General features: G+C 46.3%; 2 protein-coding genes across 2 annotated transcripts in view; one reads left to right on the forward strand and one right to left on the reverse strand.

Moving 5' to 3' along the window:
• Positions 1-25,956, forward strand: part of hcn2b (hyperpolarization activated cyclic nucleotide-gated potassium channel 2b) — a 354,462-nt gene that overhangs the window by 48,704 nt on the left and 279,802 nt on the right. The gene's annotated exons all lie outside the window — the stretch shown is intronic.
• The window catches only part of midn (midnolin), a 28,826-nt gene continuing 10,282 nt past the window's right edge, over positions 7,413-25,956 (reverse strand). Inside the window, exons 5-8 of the mRNA XM_084066480.1 lie at positions 19,142-19,765; positions 16,709-16,832; positions 15,903-16,229; positions 7,413-8,483 (exon numbers count right to left, since the gene is read on the reverse strand). Of these exons, the coding sequence (XP_083922606.1) occupies positions 8,218-8,483; positions 15,903-16,229; positions 16,709-16,832; positions 19,142-19,765 (1,341 nt within the window). The 3' untranslated portion in view covers positions 7,413-8,217. The remainder of the gene's footprint in view (positions 8,484-15,902; positions 16,230-16,708; positions 16,833-19,141; positions 19,766-25,956) is intronic.

Raw genomic sequence — 25,956 nt, forward strand, 5'->3', positions numbered from 1 at the left:
TTTCAGTTTGTGGTGGCAGCTGTGAACAGTCTCTCTCTCTCTCTCCCCCTCTCTCTCTCTCCACCTCTCTCTCTCTCGCCCTCTCTCGCTCTCTCTCTCTCTCTCTGATTCTTGGCACAGGCAATCATATTCTCACAGCAAACTTGCGGTAAGCAAAACAGAGTCGAGGCTGAGACTGACAGTGAGGAGATATCCAGAAATAGGCAGCCACTTCTCTGAATAAACGCTCTTTGATTGTTATGGTATGACTGTAGACCCTACCCTGTAAAATCCTGAGTGTTAATTTAACTGAGTTACAATAAACGTATAAATGAACACTGAGGATTTGACTGTGTATGAATTAATCAACTTCACGAAAGTCTCCTGCCCTCTGTACTGTACATGCAATAAAATGCAAAGCCAAGCAGCAAGGCATTCTGATTAGATGTGGCTCAACAATAGAATGTTACTACATTCATTGTTCATTACATGTCTTGATGTGTTGTGGTAAGGTTCTGTTTGTTTTGAACTGACAGGTGGTAGGGTCACCCCTATCCGTTAAAGCTCCATATTGGCAGGCATACTTTATTCCCTCTCCAGTGTTTGTTTTCCTTTATACTGCCCTACATGGGTTATTGTTTAACCTTAATAGCCAGCAATTTAGTTTTGGCTAAACTTGTAGCTTCAATTGACTCCAGGATGATTCTAAATGCAAGAGTTGTCTTTACGTACGCCTGCATATTTGCAATGCAAATGTAAAACGTGAACTGATTCAAGCAACGTTTAACATTATACTGGCATTTTAATTACAGAGAGACCGCTGAAAAAAAAAGTCTTCTCAGAGTGTTTTATTGGAACTCGGAGGCACTCAAAGTTATGTGTTCAATCCACTAGAATTGACCAATCCTCAAAACAGGTTTTCCTCTCTTCCAGGCCTCAGCATCTTATGCTGTCACACTTTAATAGTGGGAAATGAATGAGTGTCAGTGAGCTAATAAATGGATCTCATCAATATGCTAATCTTTCACAGGCTTCTCACTTTTTTTTATATGTTTTTAAAGTGAAGCAAGTCAAGCAACTGTGCCCAAGACATGTACCCTCAGAGAGAGAGAGAGACAGAGGACAATGAATCTCTGTCTCTTTCTCTCTCTCTCCATCTCTCTCTCATATCAAACGTCTAGGCTGTGCTTCTATTCCTGACAGGCCAGGGACAAACGGGGGAGGTGTATTTGCTTGTGTTGAGAAGGAAACTGAGTAGGAGGCTTTCATTAACAGAATCCATGTTGGTGGAGGGAAGAGGGCAGGGAGACGGAAGGGCTGTCAGTCACACATTTCTAGTCCATGGCCATTATCTGTGCTATCTGTAAACAAGGCAATTTGGCCCCTCTGCCTGACTGACTGGTACAATTTGGAATTGCTGTTTTTTGACAATAGGATAAATTCTGACTGTTTCACTTCAGATATTATGGATAGAGTCAGTCAGTCAGTCAGTCAGCAGTGGTGAAAAGTAACTAAGTACATGTACTCAAGTACTGTCCTTAAGTACAAATTTGAGAAATCTTTACTGGATTATTTACACTTTTCTGTACTTTTACTTCTACTCCACTACATCTCAGATATTGTATTTTTTACTGAACTACAATTATTTGAAAACTTATGTAATGTAATATTATTATTACAAAACATGCATTAACCACTTTATCCCTATATCCTTCAGCTATTTGAAAATAGCAGATCTACAAGCTCACAACGCTTGTGAGCTGCTATTTTCAAAAGATTTGTATACATTTTGAAAACTTAATGGGACATTCTGCATAATGAGTACTTTTACTTTTGGTACTTGAAGTCCATTTTGATGCCAATACGTTTGTACTTTTAAGTAGGCCTACACACTTTGAATTCCAGACGTTTACTTGAAACAGAGTTACTTACACCACTGGCTAACACAAATCACATACCCAAACGGGGGGAAGTGTGATAGGTTACTTTGCTAGTCTATACACAATAGCCAACATCCAAGTTAATGTTTAGTGTAGTTTCAGCTTACCTTTGGTAGTCTCTCCCAGATGACACAATGAACATGTCCTTTTGCAAGTCGTTCCGCCACAGGCACCACAGGTGGTAGTCGTCTATTGATTGCTTTCATGTTTACTCTGGAGTTTGGACACATATCAGGAGGCTGATAATAACTTAGCAACAGTTTAAACATTCCTCTTCTTCACAACGTCACGTTTTAGTAAATAAATAGACTACTTTGTTTCCACATTAGGCTAAAGCGGGATGTAGGCCTATGTAAGGTTCTAGCCTGGGCAGCATTCCTTTTCGGGTATATGATCCGGTCGGAAAAAAAAAGAAAAGCGACCGGATCGCGACAAACCGGAAAGACGTCTCACCCCAAAATAGGTCCGTCCCCAAAATCCTTGATACGGCGTAGTTTAGCTTATTTTTTAAATATAAATGTGAGTGTACTTTCCAGAGACTATTTAGCGTCTGTATTATCCATATTATCCCACGGGGAAATTCTATTCCATTTAAATAGGGATTGGGGAACCAAAACAAAGCGGCACCGCAAAACCGGATCGCGACAAAACCGGAAAGAGGATGCTTTTTTTTTTTTTTTTTCAGTAGGCGTGGTCTAGACCGGATCATATGGGCCTTCAGTAACGAATACCAGGCTTTCCTCCGAGGTGGAAAGACTGGTGATGCGAGGTTAGTAAGGTTCAGTCCACAAATAGTAAACAATAAACCGTCATGTCTTCTTGCCTGCCTTGACCTTGCGTGAAAGCTATAATAGCACTGCAGGAATAAAGCCATACTTCGCCATAATAGAGGATATGCGTGTGACATCATCATCAAACCCGGAAGTTATGCAGGAATGCCTACTGAGTGTCAAAAAAATACTTTCTGGCCTTGACAGCCCATGCATCCAAACAGAAAAGTCATATCTGATTGCATTAAACAACATTAAGCAATGTTAAACTCATGTTGCATGTTTCTTTGCCACTCGATTTGCCACTCGATGTGCCATTCACTTTAAGCATGCGCATATCCTCTATATGGGAACCTCGTATTATGAAGGTGGTTCCCGCCGAAAATTCATACAACATAGTTGTATGATGGTCCTGCCCTGGAGTATAATGGTACACACTCTTGCAGCGAAACAAATAAATTAAATACATAGGTGTGGTGGTATTGTGGTGAGGGCAGAGTTCAGCTATGAGGTCGGAAGGCTACATGGAAACTTATTTTTTCAAAGAAAAAACAATGTGAGGAGAGTAGGCAAAAAAAAACGAAGGAAAAAAAGAATTAGCTTTTGACATTTCATCTAATTTCAGATAAATGTTTTAGCACATCTTTTTGAGTAATCTGGCTTTGCAGTTGGCTGAGGGGGTTTGGTTTTTTTCTGACCTGACAGAAATATTCATTATACCATTCAATTCTGTCCCTACTACTCCCATGGCTATAAAATTACATGGTAGGCCTACACTACATGTGCTTATACAATTGTGGGTAGCCTATTTATATTGTGATGCCCACTCTTAAACAGAACATGATTGTCATTGCACTAGAAATATAAAATGTCATTTTGGACTATTTGAAGTGTTTCTCATTCTTAACACTGCAGCCTACAACAATCACTTTGAAGGAGCAAATGGGCTACACAGTTAATGTTCATTTAACTCTGTATATGCTCTACAATGTAATCAAATGGACCTGTACTCTGAGAAGGTTACAGTGTACATAAATAGAGCATTGCATGAAGTTGTCATAATGCGTAACTGCTGCAGCTGTCTGTTTTCTTGTTTCATTGCTACAGTAGGCTACTTCACCATATGACAGTATGCAGAATATTCTGTGTGATTGGGGCTCTATCTGAGCGGTGCTTTGACATACACAGGAGACGTATCATTTCAAGTTCAAGTCTCTATCTGGCTCTTCCTGACGCTCCAAGTCAAGCTGCAATGTTCTGAACGTTGCCACGTTCAAGAGACCAGGCTACGAGAGCTTAAAAGAAACCCTTTGCTCTAGTATGTGTCAGGAAGCAGATTTCACATGATATGTTCCATTTGCTTCTTCTCCTTTCTGCTTTCCCCCCCATCTCCAGTCTGTCACTCCATTTCATTATTCCCTTTTATCTTGAGACCATGCAGTGCTACTGACAGTTGTGGAGAACACTGCTGCTAGTTCTGACTCAAGTCATCTTGAGGGTGCCTCCACCATACCCCAATATCCACCCCTGAACCCTGCATACATACCCCAACGACCCAACCAAGGCTGAACCCATTACTCTTAAGTCAAGCAGCAAGTAGGCCTATACTCCAATCACCCCCCCCCCCCCTTTTTGAGTTTTGATGTGATGGTAAGGCATACTGAGGTAAGAAGATACTTTATCAATGTAGGTCTTAGCATCTCTCCATAGTTTCATACATATACTGTTCATATCTGGTTACTGAAGAGATCCATTTTGTATGAGAAATAGATTATTATATGAAACGTTACGCTGAGCAGAAACTTTCACTCAATACCTCAAACTTGGTGTCACTGAACGAGCTGGTAATGAATACACACACAGACAACTTGACGTACTTGTTTTGTTTTATTTATTTATTACCTAAAAAAAGAAAAATGTTCTATCACAAGTCACACTGAAATGTATTGCTTAAGAAAAAAAATATATAGTCATATTTTTTAGTTTTTTTCCTTTTTTTTGGAAACTGATAATTTCCATTATATTCCACCAAAAAACAGAAGTCTGGGACACAAGCATCAGCTGCTGCTGTGTCCCAACCACCAGCTCCCCCACTTTAGAAAATGCACAAAGAAATACATAATTCACAGTTACCATTTTGGTTTCATAAATTAATACAGTCACACATGTGCTACACCTGTCTAGAGCTAGAACATTGTAAATTGTATTCTTGAATCCTGTTATCTTCAATGGTTGGCTACAAGAAAGAACAGGCAACTTAAATGATGTGATCAGAAATTCACCAACATACTGTTTTACCCCCCTCTCCTGTAATGCCCCCCACCCAATCCACTCATTTTAAATCTCCACATCCCATTGTCCACCATCACCTTTTTTGTTTTGTTTCATCTTTTTGAATTTCACACAGAAGTGAGGCACACACAGAGTATAATTCATACATATACAAAATAATTGGGAGGGGTAGGAGGTAAATTGTCCTTTAATATGTCATATCCAGGGAAACAGGAAGTGCATGTAGTCTATCTAGAGTCCTCAGAGGACCTCCCCATTCAGAATCAGGGCTGTTTGTTGCCATATGTAATAAAAACGTACATGAGTTTTGCAAATGTATAACCTTTGCAGCTTGTTGGAGGCAGGACAAAGTCATAGGGCTGGGAGGAGTTTGAGGGGTCTGAGCTCCGGCAACAGAGACCAACAAGCATGGTAACACAATGGAGAAATGGGAGAAAAGACATTATTTGAGGAACAACACTGACTTTTGAATAGTAATCGGTTCACTCAAACAAGCTTCACCCCTAAAATCTACAACTTTCATGGATGTGACAACTACAGCCTTGTATATCAATCAAATGGAAACAATTTGTTCAGCTTTAAATCTGACACTGACACTGCGAGGGCAACATTTTAAGGCACAGAAGCCTTGACATAATAGAGACTCCACCAGCTAAAAGCACTAAACAAGAGATGCCCAGTGTCCTCAGTGACATAATGGTGCCTTGATGACAACACGCCTGACAACGATACACAGAAAGTTTAAAAACCAAAACATTCCCACCCCGCATTGTCCCCAAGTGTCTCATTTTTAGTGAAAGGTAAGGCCACTTAAAAAAAAGATGAGGTTCACCAAAAAGGTAATCTCTCACTGCAATCTCTGGGAGTGCAATTGTAGTAGGGTGGTCAATCAGACGGACAGACAGACAGATAAACTATCAGACAGTGACAGTCAGATTAAATGTTTCTCCAGAGTACGTTTAGGTAGGACAGGAAGTACTGTATGTAGTACTGGTCCATTGTTTCCCTGCTTGTATTGTCCACATGTGCCTTGGATGTTCTTCAGGCTGAGAGGAGGGAAGGTTGCTAGATGGTGAGTAGGCTGTCTGGGTTCTTGTAAATCATGGGGCTAAAACCTGTGGCTAGGATGTAGAGTCAGTTTCTCTTTGCCCATTTATTGTCAGTCATCATCATCTTCATCATCGTCACAGAGCAGGAATGTTCAGTGCTGAGCAAGATATGAGTCCTGTCTTACTTCATCTGTTTTGGTTTTACGGTGTAATACTTTTAGCAGGACACTGCTGTTCTAACAATGAAATAATAACAATAATACAAAACCTATCCAACAAAAGCAGCGTTGTTTATTTTCTTCACAAAAAGTCATGCATGTTGTTAATTTCCTCCCTCACAGCACCGGTTTCTCTTTTTTTTTTCTTCCAACAATAAAAAAGATCAGTATAATTCACACTTTTGCATGCAAAGTCACGTTTCCCTCCCGCTGTTTTTTCAAAGTCCCCATGTCTAGCAGCAAAACTGTGAAAGGCCTAACCTGATATGTAGGTGAGTCTACTGGTGGAGGCACTACATTATAATGCTGGGTACAGACCCCACTGCTCTGTCTGCCAATAATGAACATTTTGTGGATGTTTTTCTAAGCTTTTATGGGCCTGAAACTAGGAGCCATCATAAGATCCACCGTGAAAACCAGGATGTAAATTTAAATCTGAGATTGTACAAATGTAACCACATGGACCTGTGAGGGTCCTTCTGGTTACATTTGTACACTTACAAACATATACATTGACACTGATGATTTAAATGTGTACTGGTGTGTTATGTATTTAATGTGCTAATCGTACAGTGACATTCGGGGGGAATTTGTGGCGAAAAGCGCCATTGGGATACTCTAAATCAATTTAAACTATAGTCACACACACACACACACACACACACACACACACACACACTTACTCGCACCCTCATAAACCCCCAACAGTCACCACATGAATGTACACAAACCCTCAACAAGTCCATTCAGGCTTGTAAGACACAAAATGGGCTGAATGGGAATTATTCCATATATTTTGCTGTGGTGAAATGGCCCTAATATATGAATTAACTAATGAATGATTGAATGACTATATGTACTTGTCAATTGTCAATGACTTGACTTAAGCCACAGAGGGCTGCTGCTTTCTGAAAACAGCAGATAGGAAGAGAAGCAAAAATAGATTTTTTGTTTTCATATACATTTTAAAGAATTTTAAATCCTCTAAAGCACTTTCTGTTAATATTAATTCATTTTGTTTATTCATTTATCATTCCTATCGTTACCCTATGTCACTGAGGTTGCTATCAAAACATGACTTCCATATTCATCTTTTCTTCTGAACTGCCCCACCTTTTTCTTGCACACATTGACCATCTGTTGTAAATCATGAAAATGTGCAAATCAACAACTACTTTGAACTGTTTTATGAAAACCTGAATGCTTTGTGAACAATGCTACATATTCTTGTTTAGGAAAAATAACAATACATTTCAAAATAAAAAAACAAAACAAAAAACTAGAACCCGGTAACAGTTTTTTTTTCTTCTTCTTCAAAGGACTCTGATTTGTGACTTTTGAGATTATTTAGAATGCCCGTTGGAATAGTCCAAAGGTTGGCAACCTTATGAGTGTTTGCCACTGATGTGATTAGGAAACAACAGCAAGGCTCCTGTCCTGTTCACTAGTCCAGTGTGGATTCCTCTGTAGCTGTCCAGAGTTCTCCTTAGCGAAAACAAAACAACAAAATAAAAATGAAATAACATAATAATAAAATAAAATTAAGGAGAAAAAAAAAAAGAATTACCACCACCACCCACAGAATTTTGCTATGCTCAAGTTCAGGTTTAATTTATCCTCATATAGGGCAGTATGTGATTTGCAGTCTCTGTAAGCACATCACGAGTCTTGTATACTGTTCAAGTCCAGTAAATTCCTTTTCCGAAAAACAAGCATCAAAAGAGGGTTCTGATGTTATTGTTGTTGTTTTCACAAGGTCAACTGTGAAGGACAGAATGGTAGAAAGTCAGCGTGGGAGCCATTGCATCCGATGACAGGTCGTCACCAGAGCCTGTATGCAAACTTCCATTTCCTCTTTTCACGACTCCTGCAAGTCCAAAAATCCACAGCCACCGTCTCTAAATCAATCTCACAATGCGTTGCACCTCTCTAGAGTCTAGCCACCTTGGGTGTGTGGGACCGGCCCGGCTCAGGCCATGACGAACTCTGACTTCATGTCGGCCTTTACGTCAGGCTTCCACACGGAGTCATCAAAGTCCAGGTCCAGAGAGGAGCCCTCGCTGGACATGCTGCTGTTGCTGTTGCTGCGCCCCGCCTTGCGGTTGGGCAGCCACTGGTAGGGCGCGCGCTGGTCCCTCCTGGCCTTCCTGCGCAGGCGCTTCTGCTGCATCAACAGCTGCAGGCGCTCCACCTTGCAGCGCGTCGCGCGGTTCTCTGTCTGGCGCAGGCGGTCACCTGGACAGGAGGAGGAGAGGAGAAACCATGGTTAGTCAGTGGCCTTGTAAGCTCAGACATTTGTTTTCCATTATTGTTGATACGCTTTCCTGCAAGGGCATGAGGTGCAGTTTACAGTAAATAAAAGTAAAGCAAAGTAGTTATGAGAAGTATAGCATGTCATGTTAGTAATGTGTGTGTGCACACTTGTGTATTCAGCACTACGTTAGGGAAGACAGCCGTTAAATACACAAAGGCAGCCTTGGTGATAATGCTAGGGATAATTCCTTCGGCTCTGCGATATGCACGTACAAACGCGAACTGGAATTCTGTGTTGAACCTCCCCACTGAGCGCCTGTAGCCTTGCATGTTTTTTTATCTCCTTATCTCTCTGTGGGGGGAACCGCTCGGACCCAAAACCTACACCAAGGCCAACAACAATCCTAAACACACATTATTATTACACTCACAAACGTAACTGCAGCTGACACACCAAAGGACTGGACTTGATACTAAGTGCATTTCTAGCTGTTGATGTGCCTATAAGAGAATCCTGTCTCGGGGGAGCAGCCTTCCATAGCATTGTGAATGTCTGCTCACAGTGGCCATGTCGAGCCTAATTCCATTTATACGTATATTCAGGAGCTTGGAAGGAAGGGAAAGCAACCACAATCTATTAGCTTGCTCCATTAGTATCTGTCTGGGAATGAAATAATTAAATAATGGGCTAGAATGTCAATAACCCAAAGCACAGCCCCCGTCTCTGCCTCTCCAGCACACAACAACATGCACGCACACACACACACACATCATGTACTCCAACAAAAAACACGTACAGAATGTGCATGCATATACGCACACGCACGGGAACACACAAGCGGTCACAAACACATACACACACAGTGGCAGCAGCAGCCGCAGTAGCTTTTAACATGGATCGATGGCAAATTAAAAAGACCTATTGATTAAACCTTAGCTCTAGTGCAGCCATCCATCTCAGGCCCAGGACAACGCTATTGGCTTTCAATAGAAAATGCAAGCGAATGGAAATTGTAAGCGAAGAGAGAGAGAGAGGAGAGAGAGAAAAAAGAGAGGGAGAGATTGCCTTTTTCTTCTCTCTTTTTATAGCTGTGGCTTCCTGCTCCCAGCTCATTGACCCAACAACCCCCACCTCTCCTCTCTTCCCCACAAACCCTTCTACCCCTCCAAAATAACCCCCCCATGCCTTGCCCCACGTCTCCCCAGAGACACATAGGTAGGGCAGTGTGAGGGAGGGAGTGGAGGATCATGGGGGTGGGGGTTAAGGAATTCCTCCCCCAGGGGTGATGGCAGGGAGGGGGGTAAAGGATGGGGGTTAGAGGATCAGCCATAGGTGGCAGTTTTTTCCAAATCAATTGTGCCCTCCTCCACTCTTCCCCCGCATCTGAATGAATCCTGGACTCTGTGTGGGCTTAATTTACCTCTTTCCCTCATTTGCTTATAGGATTGAGCAGAGCAGAGCAGCTATAAATATTCACCACTGTCTGGCGGTGCATACTAACGAACCAAGCCTCCCCTCAGCCCTGACGCTGCTTTTGGAGAATAGAATGGCTGTGAATAGATAGGCACTGATTTAACAGGAGAGATTTAACAGGAGAGAACATGAGCCTTATTCATATATCTTGTGTCACGCACGCTCACACGCACGCTTGCACACACACACACACACACAGCATATATAAATGCGTGTTTAGTAGAAGTCTGTATGTGTGTATGTGCGTGTGGGGAGGGGGGTATCCAGATGCTGTGTGTGAGGGCAGCGTGTCATCTCCAGAGAATAGAGGCATAAACCGGGGGGGTTTTCTCCCTACATTAGTGCCATTGTTCTGCTGCCTCGGCTTCATATGACGGCTGTGCATGCTGCTGCAGGGCTTTGTTCCTTCTCCCAAGCCCTCGCACTGGCATCTCACCCCCCACCCCCGAACACACACACACTTTTCTCGCCTTGGCCAGCCAACCACAAACTGCATGTTGGCTTAATCATAACGTGGCCGTGCACTGCACAACGCATGGATTCATTCCCCGGTAATACTACACGAGGACTAGCCAGCATATGATGTCACACAGGAAATATGTATAAGAACTAAAATGTCTTTCGCTTTGTGTTTCTTTATGCCTACGTCTGTTCAACTTTGTTGAGTTGCACACTCAGTCACAGTTATTGGTTTAAACTTCTGCTGGAGTCATCTGGATGAGGAGTGGCAGGGGCCTGGGGCCAGTGCTCGCTTAAAAAACACTCGCGCACGCACGCAAGCACGCACACACACAGAGTAAAAAGGGCAGATCGGTGGTGCAGTGGGGACTTCTTGGCCTTTGGCTTGGCAGGAGCCTTCGGGAATGTGTTTAGGGTTTGGACCAAACCTGTGCGCATGTGTGTTGTGTGGGAGTGTGTATGTGTGTGTGCGTGGTGGTCATTCATCAGCGTCACTACCGGAGCCCATGGTGTCTGGGCCGGACACAGCTGGCCACTGGGACACTCCAGACTATGTTTATGACAGTAGGGCTATTATTAGGGTTTGCCAAGAAGGGTAGACTATACACGCACAACACACACACACACACATACACACACACACACGCACACGCCTGGCTGTACAGTTGACCTTAACTATAGTGAACCGAGAGGACCCCAAAAGCAAGAGAGACGGAAATAGAGGTAGAGAAAGAGATTTATAGATAGACAGATCGCAAGTTCGCAACACTCCTGTATAACATACAGGCAAGAGGAGGACATAACATTATTACTTATTTTATTAGTAAGTTACAGACTGCAAGTCACCTTCTCCTTCAACTGTACATCTAACTCCCTCTGTTATTCTTGCCCAAACACTATCCAATGTAGCTTGGAAAGATTTCCATCCACATCTCTCTTCACCTCTCTAACAAAACATAAGCGCATAAACACACACTCAAGTAAATACGTGCGTGCCGTGTATATGAGAGAGAGGGGGAGATAGAAGGGGTGATCTATGAATAATCAATGCATCAGTCAGTTTGCCTTGCCTTCTAAAGCCCAGCCCAGCAACACACAGAGGGCTGAGAGAGAGAAGGATGGAAGGAACAAGGGCAGCAGAGAGGGGAAGGGAGGGATCGAGGGAAGGAGAGAGGGAGGGAGAGAGGACAGCAGGGGAGAGGGGCGGGGGGGCTTCGGTGTACGGCATGCGGAGGGAGATTAAAGGAGCTTCTCCTCATATTGATTGCCTAAAGATTGGCCTTCATTAGCAGTTGTCTTAGTGCTGTTGTTTGTTTGTTTGCCTTGATAAGTCTTGTGATCTCGCAGAGAGAACATTGTGTTTGCTCAGCATCCAGGGAGAAGAGAGGGAGGAGGGTAGTTAGAGATAGATGGTGAGAGAGGGGGAGAGAGCGAGAGAGGGAGGGAGGACAAGAAGAGAGAATTACACTGCAGCAAATCCTGCCTTGATTTCCACTAGTATTCCTCTAAGCTCTTTATTTTCTATCCTCTGCCTATATTCTATTCAACGTGTCAGTGAGTGAATAGGGTAAGAATTTCCCCGTAACATTCTACAATTACGTGGAATTGCCCCCCAACCACTGAACATGGACCATGCCCTTATAATATTTCCATTTATTTCAGATCACAACGTGACATTCACAGATGTGATGAGGGACATTTTCAGAGCCATTCAGCCAAGCCCCTCAGGCTTCCCTTTTGTTACACTGGTTCACATGCTGGAGTAGAACTGGCTGAAGGGGCATTTCGGCACAGATCTCAACACATCTTTAACCTATACCTCAATAGTCTTTAGGAGCTTCGGGTTGGGGGAGGGGGGGCTGCTAAACAAGCTAGGAATCACATAGCAGCAAGCAATACTGAACCAACCAATCAAAGACGAGACCTATATGAGCTGTCCAATCGAACAACAGGCAGCGAATTGGACAGGAACTGAAGCAACCAATCAAAGCGGGGCTAACGTGAGCATTTTGACAGCCAGTGAAAGGGCATCGACAGCCCTGCAGGGAGACAAGCTCTTCAATGACTTTTAGACTTAATTTGCATTCTCTCTCTCACCCTCTTTCTCCTTGTCGACAATGAAAGGGCACCTGATGTGCTTGGCTGGCTTTGCTAGATAGCACTGCACTGTATCGCGTCACTGGGGCATTGCCACAGTTATGGCTGTGTGTGTGTGTGTGTGTGTGTGTGTGTGTGTGTGTGTGTGTGTGTGTGTGTGTGTGTGTGTGTGTGTGTGTGTGTGTGTGTGTGTGTGTGTGTGTGTGTGTGTGTGTGTGTGTGTGTGTGTGTGTGTGTGTATGTGTGTGTGTGTGTGTGTGTCACTGGTCACAGTAACTGTACATGCTTGATGACAGACACTTGCAAATGTATAATGCATGGTGCCCTGGCCCGACAGGTCAAGGCTCACACACAGGACATGACGAGACTGAAGGCTCAGGGTACGTGATCTTCCTCCAGCACCACGCCTCTCCCTCTGCCCATCTTACTCCTGCTCTTGCTGCTTCTATGACTCTCTCTCTCTCCTTCTCCAGCTTTCTCCCTCCCACCCTCCATCCCCTCTTCTCTGGCTTGCTTAGCCCCAGCCAGTACTTAGCTAACCTGACCTGACAGATAGAGAGCGGAAGGGAGGGAGGGAGGGAGGGAGGCCAGGGTGGTAGACAGTGTGGAAGGAACACAAGAAAGGGAGGGGAGCGAAGGCAGAAAAGCAGCCTTTTATTTGCCTTTCAGTTTGTCCCCTCTCTGCATGCCTGTGTTGAACTAAGCAGCTGCGATGGGGCTGGGTCTAAAAGGTAGAGACCTAATCCCATAGCCCTCCCCTCCCCTGCCCCACAATGGCTCAGCCTGGTGCCCTGTACACAGCCCAATTCCCTGGTCCCCAAACAATGTGTTTGGCTGGGCAGGGGGTTGGAATGAAAGAAGGGGGGGGGGGCATGGAGGTCCACTACACTCAGCAAAGGAATTCGGCAAACAATTAACTTGCCAGGCCGTCCCAAAGCCCTCCTGTTCAAATCCAATGCTGCTCCTGGGCTGACAAAGCCCTGCACTCAGCAATATTATGCACTCGGCCCACGAAACCAAGCTACTTTCCTAGCCTTTAACCAAGTGTGTGTGTGTGTGTGTGTGTGTGTGTGTGTGTGTGTGTGTGTGTGTGTGTGTGTGTGTGTGTGTGTGTGTGTGTGTGTGTGTGTGTGTGTGTGTGCGAGCGCGTGTGAGAGAGAGCGAGAGAGAGCGAGTATGTGTTTCCATGCTTTTTTATTCACGCTTGTCTTCTGCCCTTCACACATGAACTTGCAGTGGAAAGGGTAAAGGCTCTCAAGAGACAGCCAAGCTATGTGACATTTTCAAGAGGCTGTTTCAACCTAAGGTAGACGCATAAATACTCACTCATACACAAACCGAGACAGCCACTTCTCTTTGGCAAGCACAGGTTATTCCTGTTATTTGAATGGAAGCGGGTTTCTGCAAAGTGGAGTTAAGCTGCAGTGTTAAGCCCAGTAAGTCTTCCACCAGGTGTTGCCTGATAAGAACAACTCACAGTGCTGAGTCATCGGCTTCCTAGCGATTGCCTCGCGGAAAAAAGTAGAAGGGAGACCAGCAGCCATATAGCTTCATCCACGCAGACAGACTAGCTCATTCATTGTCCCGTGAGCTGAGCTTTACTCAAATGGTCAGGTTACCCATTCACATTACCCATTCTGCAAGTATGCATTGTGAACGGCAATTTGAACTGGGGCAGAAATGTCAAAAAAGGCCATTAAAGAGGGCTATTCTTTAGCTTCTTCTGTTTTTTTATTTTTTATTATTCTCCACTGGAAGCCCTGGTTAATCAGTGGGCAGTCGGTCGACTGATGGACCGGATATAAACACCCATGGGATGAATGGAGGCTTAGTGTTGTGGTTTTAAACTCCCTCCCCCTCCTTCCTCTCTCTGCCCTCTCTACCACACAATGCAAATTCTTTCAGTGCCGCATTTCTGAATAATTTGATCTATTTAAAGGACAAATGGACACAGATAAAAGTATTGATGCACATCGCAGACATGGAAAGGGAGAGCAGTGAATGGGAGGGAGAGCAGAGAAGGATGGATTTTACAGATGAAGCTGTTTTTGGACACAAACATCAGGAACAGCAACCACGGTCCGTTGAGCGCAGATGGAGGCGAGGGACAGGAGAGAGAAAGAGAGAGAGGGAAGGGAGGGACAGACAGAGAAAGCGGGCGGGCGGGGGCTGCGAAGGAAGGGTCTTCCCTAAGTTAGGAAAATAAGCCTGTGTTATTCCAACTGTTCAGTGAACACTTCTAAGGGCACATGGGGTAATCCAGAGGAACCTCGCACATTCTCACTGAACTTTTTTTGTTCAGTTCCTACCGCTATTGTGCCGCAATACATACAACATAAGAGTCACAATGCGTTGGACACAGCCAGAAAAAGTCTGAGTAGTACACAGACAAAAGGTGTAAATTTCTCCTTTTTCAAACAAAAAAGAAAACATTAAACATTAAGTAGCTGGATTCAAGGATCTTCCCTGACAATCTAGGCAGCCAACTTATCAGCGGCTCACAGAAGAATAGCTCAATTTCCTTTACAAAAGATAGGGAAGCACTATGCGCAGGACAATACCGTTTCTCTCTCTGACACAGACGGTCTAACTTTACACTTGTTGAGTGAATGTTATCAGTACTGGACATCTGTCTGACACTCTCAACATCCTGTGCCTGACTAGGGAGGGAACAGAGGCTTTAGTCCCTTTAGTCACACACAACCTTTATTCCAGCCCCATGTCCCTGCCCTGCCCCTGGGCTTACTTAGGCCCAGTCCAGCTCCAACTAGCCCCAGACCCAACTTCAAGGGGTAAATTAAATGAGCCACACATCCTGTGATCTAATCCAAACACAACCCAGCCCAGACTTGAAGGGGTAAACCTATCTCCTCGCTACACAAAGCCTTCTCCACTGCCGTCTGACAAGTGAAGCCTGACTGAACAGGTCTGGAGAAGTTATTGCTAAACGACTGGAGAGGAGCATCCACAGCCCCTCTTCCTCTCACGTGCTTCGAACCCCAAAGGCAGCCTCCCTGTGTGGGTTTTCCCTTCATACGGACTTTCCATTCTCACTCAGTCAGAGTGGAACCTATAATTGTTTCAACAAAACCATGGAGCAAAAGCTCCTTGTAACAGGACTGATAAACTGACCAGGATGTATTATTACGTGAAGAGAAACTGGAAAACAAAAGCTGCACGAATGAAAACAAATGTTGCATGAATCTGCTCACAGGCCAGGCTATAACAGAGGAGCTTTAGACTGAAATAATTCCACACACACAGACTTAGAAAACTGCAGTAACATCGGCTGAGCGATTCAGATTTTCCCAAAGCGCCGTGTGTTTGTGTACATGACATGCTTGCATGAGTGTGAGAGTATAGTCACTCACCAGGGGGCTTGCACATGCGTATCTGACTCTGGCACTGCACCAGTGGATGAAGAGTCGGTGGGGGGGTGCTGGGGCCACTGGCGGGCACCGAGGTAGCTTTGGCAGAGAGGCCCGCCATGCTTGCAGCCGGGGGCGAAGGTGGGGGCGATGGGGATGGGGAGGCGGGGGATGAACCGCACTGGGTCTGGTAGCGGAGCTGAGTGAGGGAGGGGGGCACGCCCTGGTAGTGGCGTGTGGCGCTCAGAAGATCATTGAGGATCTGCAGAATGGTGCCAATGTCTCGTCTGGGACGCCCACTGCTGTCCTGGCAGTTTGGGTGCAAAGTGCCTGAAAAGGATATAGAGAGAGGGGGGTCGTTCATGAAAGAGGCTTACCATAAGAACACATAATAAAAGAATATAGTTATTCTAGAAGCTCAGGAGCTCACTATCCACCATTGAAGTATAGAACTAAAATTTCCATTCATAACAACGCTGTGCTTCTGATAAAACACACAAGAGGTAACTGATCAATCCATAGGGGCCTCTGTGACATATATTTGTTCAATGGGGAATCATTCGGTACACCATGCAGGGCCTTGTATCCATAGCAATAAGCATCACCCAGGAAAGTAGGTGGCTGTAAACCTGGAGGCATGTAGCTCATGACCTGTCACCTGTCTATACTATTTTATATCTATGCCACTGTTTCCCCAAAACAGTGGGTTGGGACCCATGGTTGGGTCGCGGACCAATTTCTATGGGTCGCGAGTAATTAGGTCTTGAGCTAAAACGTTTGGGAACCACTGATCTATGCTGTCCTCTCACCTGAAAAGGTCCCTGAGAAGACTCCAGGAGCATGGTTGACAAAGCTCTCAATGATGGCGCCAGGCTTGCGGGAGCGAGACTGGGGGCTAGTCCCACCACTGGAGTTCTTGGTGCTGCAGTTTGCCTGGTGGAAAACACACGACAAAAATACAACGTGAGCTTTTCAAGAAACAAGTACGCTGAAGGATGGAAGGGTAATCATACTGTATATCACTGGGACAAATGTCATTGCCCTACAGTGACTGTAACACATACTGCACACATATACACATACACATTTGGCAGCAGGATAACACACATAACAGGAACATGCACACATGACATGTTTTGCTAACTATTTTGACCTAGGATTGTTTGCTATGTTGTAAATAGGCTGTCGTGGGTATTAAGTAACCTAGGAGGCTATATGTGAGTGTTAATGATATCCTATGCAGTAAAGGGGGAATGGTTGACATAAGAGACGACATTTCAGAAAAGATTAGTGGCAAAAAGCAACCACTTATAGCCTATTTCAAAAATAGCAGATCTACAAGTTCACACTTGCGTTGTGAGCTTATACATCTTATATAAAAAAATCAAAATACGTTTTCAAAATGTTTGCCTATTAGGGACGCCAGGTTGAAAGAGGCTATATGGTTGCAGAAAAGAGCACACGTGTCATGGATGGGCATGGATTGAGATGCAATCAGCAACAATCTAAAATCTGATTAATCAGTAAAACATGTTCATACATAGAATAACTGGCCATCCCCTGTGACTCCAAAATACACCACTGGTTGAAAGAAACCAGAAATAGAGGCTGTGAGCTATGTCCCAGCATGGTCCTGTACTGTTACTGTATGAAGTACTGTATATACATATATACCCGTATATATAACATATAGTTACCTCAAACTGACAATGATCCTGCCAGGCATACTGGCCAGTGTGGCTTACTTTAGCTTGGATCACTCGACCGAGAACTGAAAGTGAAATCCAAAACCACACACCAGGCGTGTGCGTGTGTGTGTGTGTGTGTGTGTGTGTGTGTCAGTGTTGTGAGAGCCACACGAGGGATGGCCGTTTCCTTTTTTCTCACTGCTCGTTTGGCTTGTTTTGTCATCTATTTTGTTATGAACCCACAAAGTCTATTGACATCTGGTTATGGTTCAGCTTTGAGCTGGGGGGAAAAGCAAGTAAACAGCAATATTGTGTGGTGGAAACAAGTGTGTGTGTGTGTGTGTGTGTGTGTGTGTGTGTGTGTGTGTGTGTGTGTGTGTGTGTGTGTGTGTGTGTGTGTGCGTGCGTGTGTGTAAGTGGACCCCATCTAAAGACAGCACTCTTGCATGCTGGAGTGGAAGTTAATCATCAATGGGACGAGGTAACCAACTTCAACTCATTAACTCTGGCTCACCCTCCCGTCTTCTTTATTTGCTTTTCTTTCTCTCTCTCTCTCTCTCTCTCTCTCTCTCCCCCCCTCTCCATCCCTCTCTTTTCTACCCTTTTATTTCCCTGGATCGCCCTGGATGAGGTCACAGAAGGATGCATATCCTTCATCCTCCTGGTTTGTGTTTTCGGTTTTGCGATTGCGTATGGCTTTCAGACTTGCACTCCCGCGATGAGTAATTCTTTGGAGCACGGCGCGGCGTGCCGCGAAAGCAGACAGACATCACGTGCATCCCTTCCTGAGACATGAGCAAAGCCATGGGTTTCGCCCTCACGCTGCTAGGATATCACACTAATCTAATCAGTCTAATGGAAGATGATTTAGCCGTGCACATGAGACCCGCGGGTCAAAAGGCCACTAACCCCCGTCCCCTCCTATAGCCTCATTCACGAGATGGTTACATACTCTCATCCGTGGACGTGATGACGTCAGTTATTGAAGTAGACGTTTAACATGCGATGCCATTCGTGCTTTTGATAACAGTGTGCACTAAAAGGCATATTCTAGGTCCTAGAATATGCCTTTTAGTTAGTGATGCGTCGGTCATGATCGATTCGTTCAAAAGAACTAGTTCTTTGCCGTGAACGTGAACAAGCTCGTTCACTTTCTGAAACTGTTACGTTCATGCTATCGTGCATGCCCCCATCCCCCCCCCCCCCCCCCGTACACAGGACGGGAGGTACGTGCGACGTAAAAAAAAACATTCCCACGATGGTGTTTTACACCAGAAAATAGCAATACTGAACGAGAACGAATCATTTGAACGAATCATTGCCGTGAACGTGAACGAAACTGTTCGTTCACTGAAATGAAAGTTTTTTCCCCACCACTACTTTTAGTGCACACTATTATCTAAAGCACTTCACGGTGCACAAACACAACAAGTAGCTCCAGTAGGAATCAAATCCCTAACCTGGGTAGTTTTTTTGCTCAAATCACTAACACTGGACCGATGACATCTGGGGTACAGCGATATATATACAGTTAAGTGTTTTGCCACGGCTTACCTCAGGGCAGGGGGCGGAGCCCGCGGGGCTGGCCTGGCCGCTCTGGGGGCTGGGCTGGCCTGAGGAGGGCTGCTGCTGCTGTTGCTGCTGCTGCGGCTGCTGGTGGTGATGATGGTGGTGGTGATGGTGGTGGTGGTGGGGAGGGGAGCGGAACAGGCCCCCGGGCGCGTGGGACGGACGAGGGGAGTGCGCTGGAGGAGGTGGAGGAGGAGGGGTAGGGGGGCTACAGTGACCAGAGGAGGCTGAGTGGTGGTACATGGGAGGGAGTGGCTGGTGCGTGGAGGGTAGGGGGAAGGAGGCGGCGCTGGAGGAGGAGGAGGGGGAGGGGGAGGGTACCGGGTGAGGCTGAGACATGTGGGGGTTGGGGTGGCTGTTGGGGTGGGGGTGGGGGTGATGGAGGGAGGAGGAGGAGTGTGGGTGAGGGTGGGGTACGCGGGGCTGCCCACCGGGCTGTCCCGCGGTGGTGGTGGTGGTGTCCGCGTTGCCCCGGGTGATGAGGTGTCTGTGCTGGAGCTGTGGGCCGCCGGACTGCTGCGCCGCCAACTGGAGCTGGACGAACATCATGTGATCGCCCACGCGCAGCGCGAGGGTGAGGGGAGAGCGGCCAGACAGGAAGTCGCTGACCTGCGGAGAGGAGACAGTAATGGTGTTGACTACTTGAACCACACATAAAAATTTGCTTTGTATAATGTACACAATATACACGCGGTTGCAAAACAATCATGCTTGTTTTGCAGTGTTTTCTGCAAAATCAATGCAGTCTAATAGCATCGACGTGAAATCCTTTTAAATGAAGGAAATGTCCTACGCATGGTGGCTTTGTAAATGAACGGTCCATCTTGGACGGCCGTTAAGACATTACATTGGGCTTAAATGGAGAGACTTAACACAGTAGCCCATCCTGCAATCAATCACCATTCTCCAACACTGGCCTCTTCACATCTGCTGGGGGTGTGGATGAAGAGACCCATTTGAAACACACACACACACACACACACACGTACACACACACACTCCTCCTTGCTTCCCACTGGCCCTTAGTCAGTTCTTAGTCTGCGATGCCATTCAGCACAGAGACAAAAGCCACCCTTCTGTCTGGCGGCGGGCCTGAAAAATCAGCCCAGTGTCCAGGAAATACACCCCGCCTGCCTCTCACATACAGAATGGTTGATTGTCCTCAGGCCCATGGCGGATCTGGAAGGGCTGCCCATTTTTGGAGCCCTGTGAATGGCGATTGGAGCCAAGTGTGGAGGCCCTGACTGACCCACCCGTGGCCTGGACGGACACACACACACACACACAGCATGGAGGAGTTGTCACGACTTGGCGGGAGGACACACACACTAGACAACAAAACTTCTCTTGTCCCCCTCATCCCTTAACCTCCCTCGGATGCCTGGGGCTCTATTGCAGTGTCCTGCCACTCACTGCCTGTGTGTGTGTGTGTGTGTGTGTGTGTGTGTGTGTGTGTGTGTGTGTGTGTGTGTGTGTGTGTGTGTGTGTGTGTGTGTGTGTGTGTTCCAGAAAGTATTGAGGGGTCAAAAAGTTTAAGCACAGTAAGATCCTCAGTGTTAATTTAACCCTGACAGTGTAACAAAATGGACCCAAATGGTCCATTTCACACTGAGGAGTTTACTGTGTGGGGTCCCGAGGGTGATATCTCAGGTTCTTCGCAAATACAAGCAACAGAGAAACGTCAGTACTTGGCTCCGGCACGAAAGTGACCCCTTCCTCCAAACACGGTTTCAACACCCTGTGTCGCCAGTGTGTTTTCCGTCTGTTCCGTGGGAGGGAGGGAGGGAGGGGTGGGAGAGTGGGTAGAGGCCAAAGACAGAAGGGAGGGAGAGAGGCAGAGCAGAGAAGGTTGAATGACAAGAGACAAAAGAAGAGCGCAAAAAGGGGAAAAGAGCAGAAGAAAAGGTTGCCATTCCCCTGCAGCCTTTGGAGTGTGCTTGCATGGTTCTGGCCTATAGTTAACCCTGTGAATCTCCAGGTTATACCCTCCATCACTTCTCCCCCTTTTCGTCTGCTTATTTATTTTTCTATATCGACCGCTGCCTCTCTGCAGCCAGGGTGACCTTTGCACATCGGTATTGACACGCCTTGGAAAAGAGAAGAGAGAGACGGGGGTGGGGGGAGAGAGATGGGAAGATAAGGCATGGGGGGGGGGGGGTTGTTGCTTGGTGGTGCATCACAACACTTAAAACAATAGCCAAAACAAAAGAGAAAAACAACTTAACTCTGCTCATTTAAAAAAGAAGAAAACAAAGAAAAAACTAACATCAAAGGGGGAAAAAAAATGACCGGGGGCTTAACAGAACCTCGGGCTTGTCGCTGTGTAAACTCACGGGCCAACGGCTTGTTGATACAGTCGACGCCCGCCATGATTACCCTGGCGTGGTGAAACAATAAAGCCGACAGCCCAGAAACATGGCGCTCTCATTGAGCCAGGGCAGGGTGTGAAGTGAGGCGGAGCAGAGCAGAGCAGAGCAGGAGCGCGAGATGAGATGGCTCTAGGAAAGTCCATGCACTAAATGACTAAAAGGTCATCTGTGAGTCAACACAAGTGTGTGTGTGTGTGTGTGGTGGGGGGTGGGGGGTGCTGGAGGGGGGGGTGGGGGGCTGGAGGGGGCGCTGATTGACAGCTGTCAGCAGAATGAGTTGGCAGTTTGCCCCATTGCACACACAAAGCCAGAGGCCCTGAGGGGGCCTGCTGGCAGCCCCAGTGTTTGGTTATATGGGAAGGACTAACCTAAAAACCACACGGGGAAGCCAGCAGAGAAGGGCTATGCTCTCTGTGTGTGTGTGCGTGTGCGTGTGTGTGTGTGTGTGTGTGTGTGTGTGTGTGTGTGTGTGTGTGTGTGTGTGTGTGTGTGTGTGTGTGTGTGTGTGTGTGTGCATGTTAAGAGGAAGCAATGACACATCACTATTTGACATGCCTGGGGCGAGCTAAATGGAGAAAACAAGAGTGTGGTGGTTGTGTTGGGGGCTGGAAACAAAGACAAAGAGAGAGGGAGGGAGGGAGAGAGAGAGAGAAAAAAAAAAGAAGATGGAGAGGCCTCTTGATTACTCTTTAATGACTAGTGTGGATTATTCAAAACCACCAAGATGAAATTCATGTACTCCTACTGAGCTCCCAACGCTGCACATCAAACCTCAAATTACACTGGTAGATCGGCAAGCTTCCTCCCTCACGATTCCCTTCCCCCCCAACCTTTTATCTCCCTCCGCCATCCCTCTCTCAGTCCCCCCCCACCCCCACTGTGGGTTTAGTCACTCTGGTCTCTTGGCATCTGAGATGTTGACTCATACAATATGGCCGATTGTTGAAGTTTCTCACCCAAAACCCACTTACTGTTGTTTCACACACACAACAAACTGTAGGCTACATTATGTGCACAGAAGATCCCCCCAACCCCTAAACCATATGTGTCAGAGCCTACACACACGTGCACACCACCAAAAGGTTCCAACGGTAAGAAATTAAATAAACGCCAAACCACATAAACAGAGCCTCTGAATCGATATCCATACAGTACTTCACTCAAGAGAGAAAATGACAGGGGAGGATATTTTGACAGCTGTCTAAAGCCTGATTTATACATGCCGAACACACGTCACACACACCGAAAATAGCCGATCAACATCAGCTATTGGCTATTTTAATAATAATAAATATAAATAAGTATAAATCAGGCTTTACCCTTTCCACAGGATCGGTCACTCTCTCTCTCACACATCTCTGCAGTTACACCTTCCTCTCCCTCTGCGTACACACACAATGAACCTCAAATAAAAGGCCTCAGGTGTGGAATTCCAGTCCTGCAAACGAAGGCCCACATCAGTTTCTCCTGACATGTCGTTTCCCCGGCCGACACCCAAGACAGAAAGGGAGGAGGGCGGACAGCTTGTGCAGCCGAGAACCGGGGGCTGTGGAGTGGAACACCTGAAATAGGCCCCGTTTCCTGAGGGAAGGGAGGACACGGACGATGATAGGCCTGCCTGCCAGAGGCTAGATTGGCTAGAGTGATCGTGTAACAACAGCAAGCCTCTCCCAGACGGAGAGAGAGAGACTGTGTGAAAGAGAGAGAGGGGGGGTATATGCGTGTGTGTGTGTGTGTGTGTGTGTGTGTGTGTGGGGGGGGGTGGGGGGTGCTCTGGAGCTGGAAAGCTGGCTAGCGGACGATTCCCAGAGGTCCCGGCTAGCAGCTCAGCTCCAGTCCAAACATGCCTGTCTGCTCTCAGGAGTATAGCCAAGGCAGCCAATGTGGCCGGCTATAGCGTTGACGTCAGGACGAACAGCAGACAGGGCTTTCTGGAATATCACAGGCAAACAAAAGAGAGCCTCTCCACTTGTGCTTGAATGTACAGCACCGCCTCCTCCTCATCCTCCTCCATCTCCCTCTCTCTTTTCTCTCTCTCTTCATCATTCCGTGGCAAATTCCAAGCCTTTTACATCGGCAACCCGGGGGCCATCTGGGGCGATTTGAGCAGGGGGGAAAGAGAGCGACCAGGGGAGCGGAGAGGGCCCCAGTTTTGTTGCCTTAAGACGGACGGAGAGAGGCCGGCCCTTCATTGTTCTCTTCCTGACGCAGCGCCGGCGGTATGTGGTGAGAGAGGAGGTGGAGAAGAGGTCACACACCGCAAGAACAAGGTGTGCATTTGTTCCCAAACACAGCGGACGCGTTAAAGAGGATTATATTCCATAGGAAACACAGGCAAACGTTGCAACAGAAACGGCCATTCAGAGAGGGCTGAGAATGCCCCTCTGTCAACAGGACCTCCAAGCCATTCCTATCTACCATTTTGTTTTGATTGCCGGGGAGCGGTGTGGCATTTTGTTTAGCGGCAGCAGCCTTGTGGTTGCTATGCAGTGACGGGGGAGAATATGATAAGGTGGCGGCCGAGGGATGAAGTGTGTGGAGCAACGGATGGAGGAGAGGCAGGAGGAGGATGATAGCGGTGGAGGGGGAGAGAGCGATGGCGTTGAGGGGGATGGGGGATGTGGGAGATACGGGTAGGGTGTCAGAGTAGTGGCAGTGGCGGTGGGTGATGAAATATTCAGTGAGAGTGCGCCTCTGGCTCCTTCCACAGCACCCCCCCCTCACTCACACACACACACACACACACACACATCTATAGCTGACAGTTTTATTTATTGGGGTCCCTGTGGTTCAAGGAACTCATTTGCAGTCGTTCTTCCTTTGCACACTAAGCGAACTAACGGAGAGAGGGTGAGAGATAAGGAGAGAGGGAGGAAGAGATGGTGAGAAGAGAATCTCAAGCAAGTAGAGAGGGAGAGGAAAGAGAGAGAGAGAGGGGGGGGGGAGCTAGAGCGAGAGAGCTGGAAGCAGCACTGAGCTGACATTCATGACCAACTGAGCGGCTTTGTGCTGGGGAAAAGAGGATCGAGGATTGAAGGGCAGCATAGAAGGAGGGGAGGCTTCAGAGAAGGAAGCGGTCTCCTCCAGCCATATTCTGGCTCCGATGCAGCTGCTCTCCCATCAAATAGCCAGGTGAAAGGAGAGTTCAAAAGCCTCGCTTATTAACCTGCCTGTCGACCTAGATGTTTTGATCGCACCGGGACACTATTGATAAAGTCTCTGTATGGACACACACTGGCTAAAGATGCAATAACAGGCTCTCAAAAGAGAAGAGGAAGAAAAAAAAGAAATCAATGACTTGCATCATGCCCCCAAATCCTAAAAGTACGCTGCCTGATCTTCAAAGGCCCAGTCAGAGTGATAGCTGCCTGTAACACTGCCCGATAAGAAATGGAGGGGCCAGAGAAGCAAAGGACCAGCTGGCCATCACCGAATTTGATCAGCTGAGTGAAAAGAGAGACCAGAATGGCAAAGTTCATAGAGATCAGGTTCCTGTGAAAGCCCCACTCCCCACCTCTCCTCTCCAACTGTGCCGATGAACCAACTGACCAACTGTGCTGAACTTTGTCACCCATACACACACACACACACACACACACACGTAGCCCTCTAAAACCATCAGCCATCTTGAGTTAGCTCTGTCTCAAGTGAAGCTACAGCAAAGGCATCTACTTAGTTGCCTCTTTCCACTTCTCTTTCCATTTGCCTGCTGCTCAATCTGTCATCAACAATCCATTGATGCACAAATCATTACAGTGATTACTACATTCTAACCTATGATGGTGGGATGTGGATTCATACACATGTTAAAACAATCTTCTTTTTACACCCAGCCAAAGAAGACGCATTGAAACAAATAAAATAGAAAACAGTGATGGGTAGATAGATAAAAATGGGGGATTGGGGGGTTAAGTGAGCTGAAGTAGAGTTCTTTCACAGTGTCTTTCTCTCTTTCTAGAGAGAAATGGTTGCTGAGAACATAAATTAAAACCGATATGCACCTGGCTGTCATTTCAAGCATGTGCAACATATATGCATTAAACGATCACATCTTGTATAACCTCAAAAGAGTGGGTTAGATGGTCACAGCCAGGTGGAAACTTAATGGAGGTAAGGGGCAAGTAAAGTTGAAGTCAGAAATCAATTGCAGAGAATAGTACGCATTTCTTCAGAAGACATCTTTCTCTCAGATTGTATTAGAATAAGCAAATTGACTGCCAGAAGCCTTGCCCACATTGGTAGAGTGTTCCTTAATTGGCTTTGTTAGACTCCAATTGGGGTGGGGGGTATTTGATACATGAATTGTGATCTTCCTGGCCTCCATCCTCCCACATGTTAGCCCATCTAGTCACGATGCCTGCTACTTGAATCACAAAGGCTTGTCACCGCTAGGGAATGGAAAACAATGATGGTCACGATTCAAAGATGGGA

The sequence above is a fragment of the Gymnoscopelus microlampas genome (genome assembly GCF_963454915.1).
Source record: "Gymnoscopelus microlampas genome assembly, chromosome: 9".
In the NCBI taxonomy this organism is placed as follows: domain Eukaryota; kingdom Metazoa; phylum Chordata; class Actinopteri; order Myctophiformes; family Myctophidae; genus Gymnoscopelus; species Gymnoscopelus microlampas.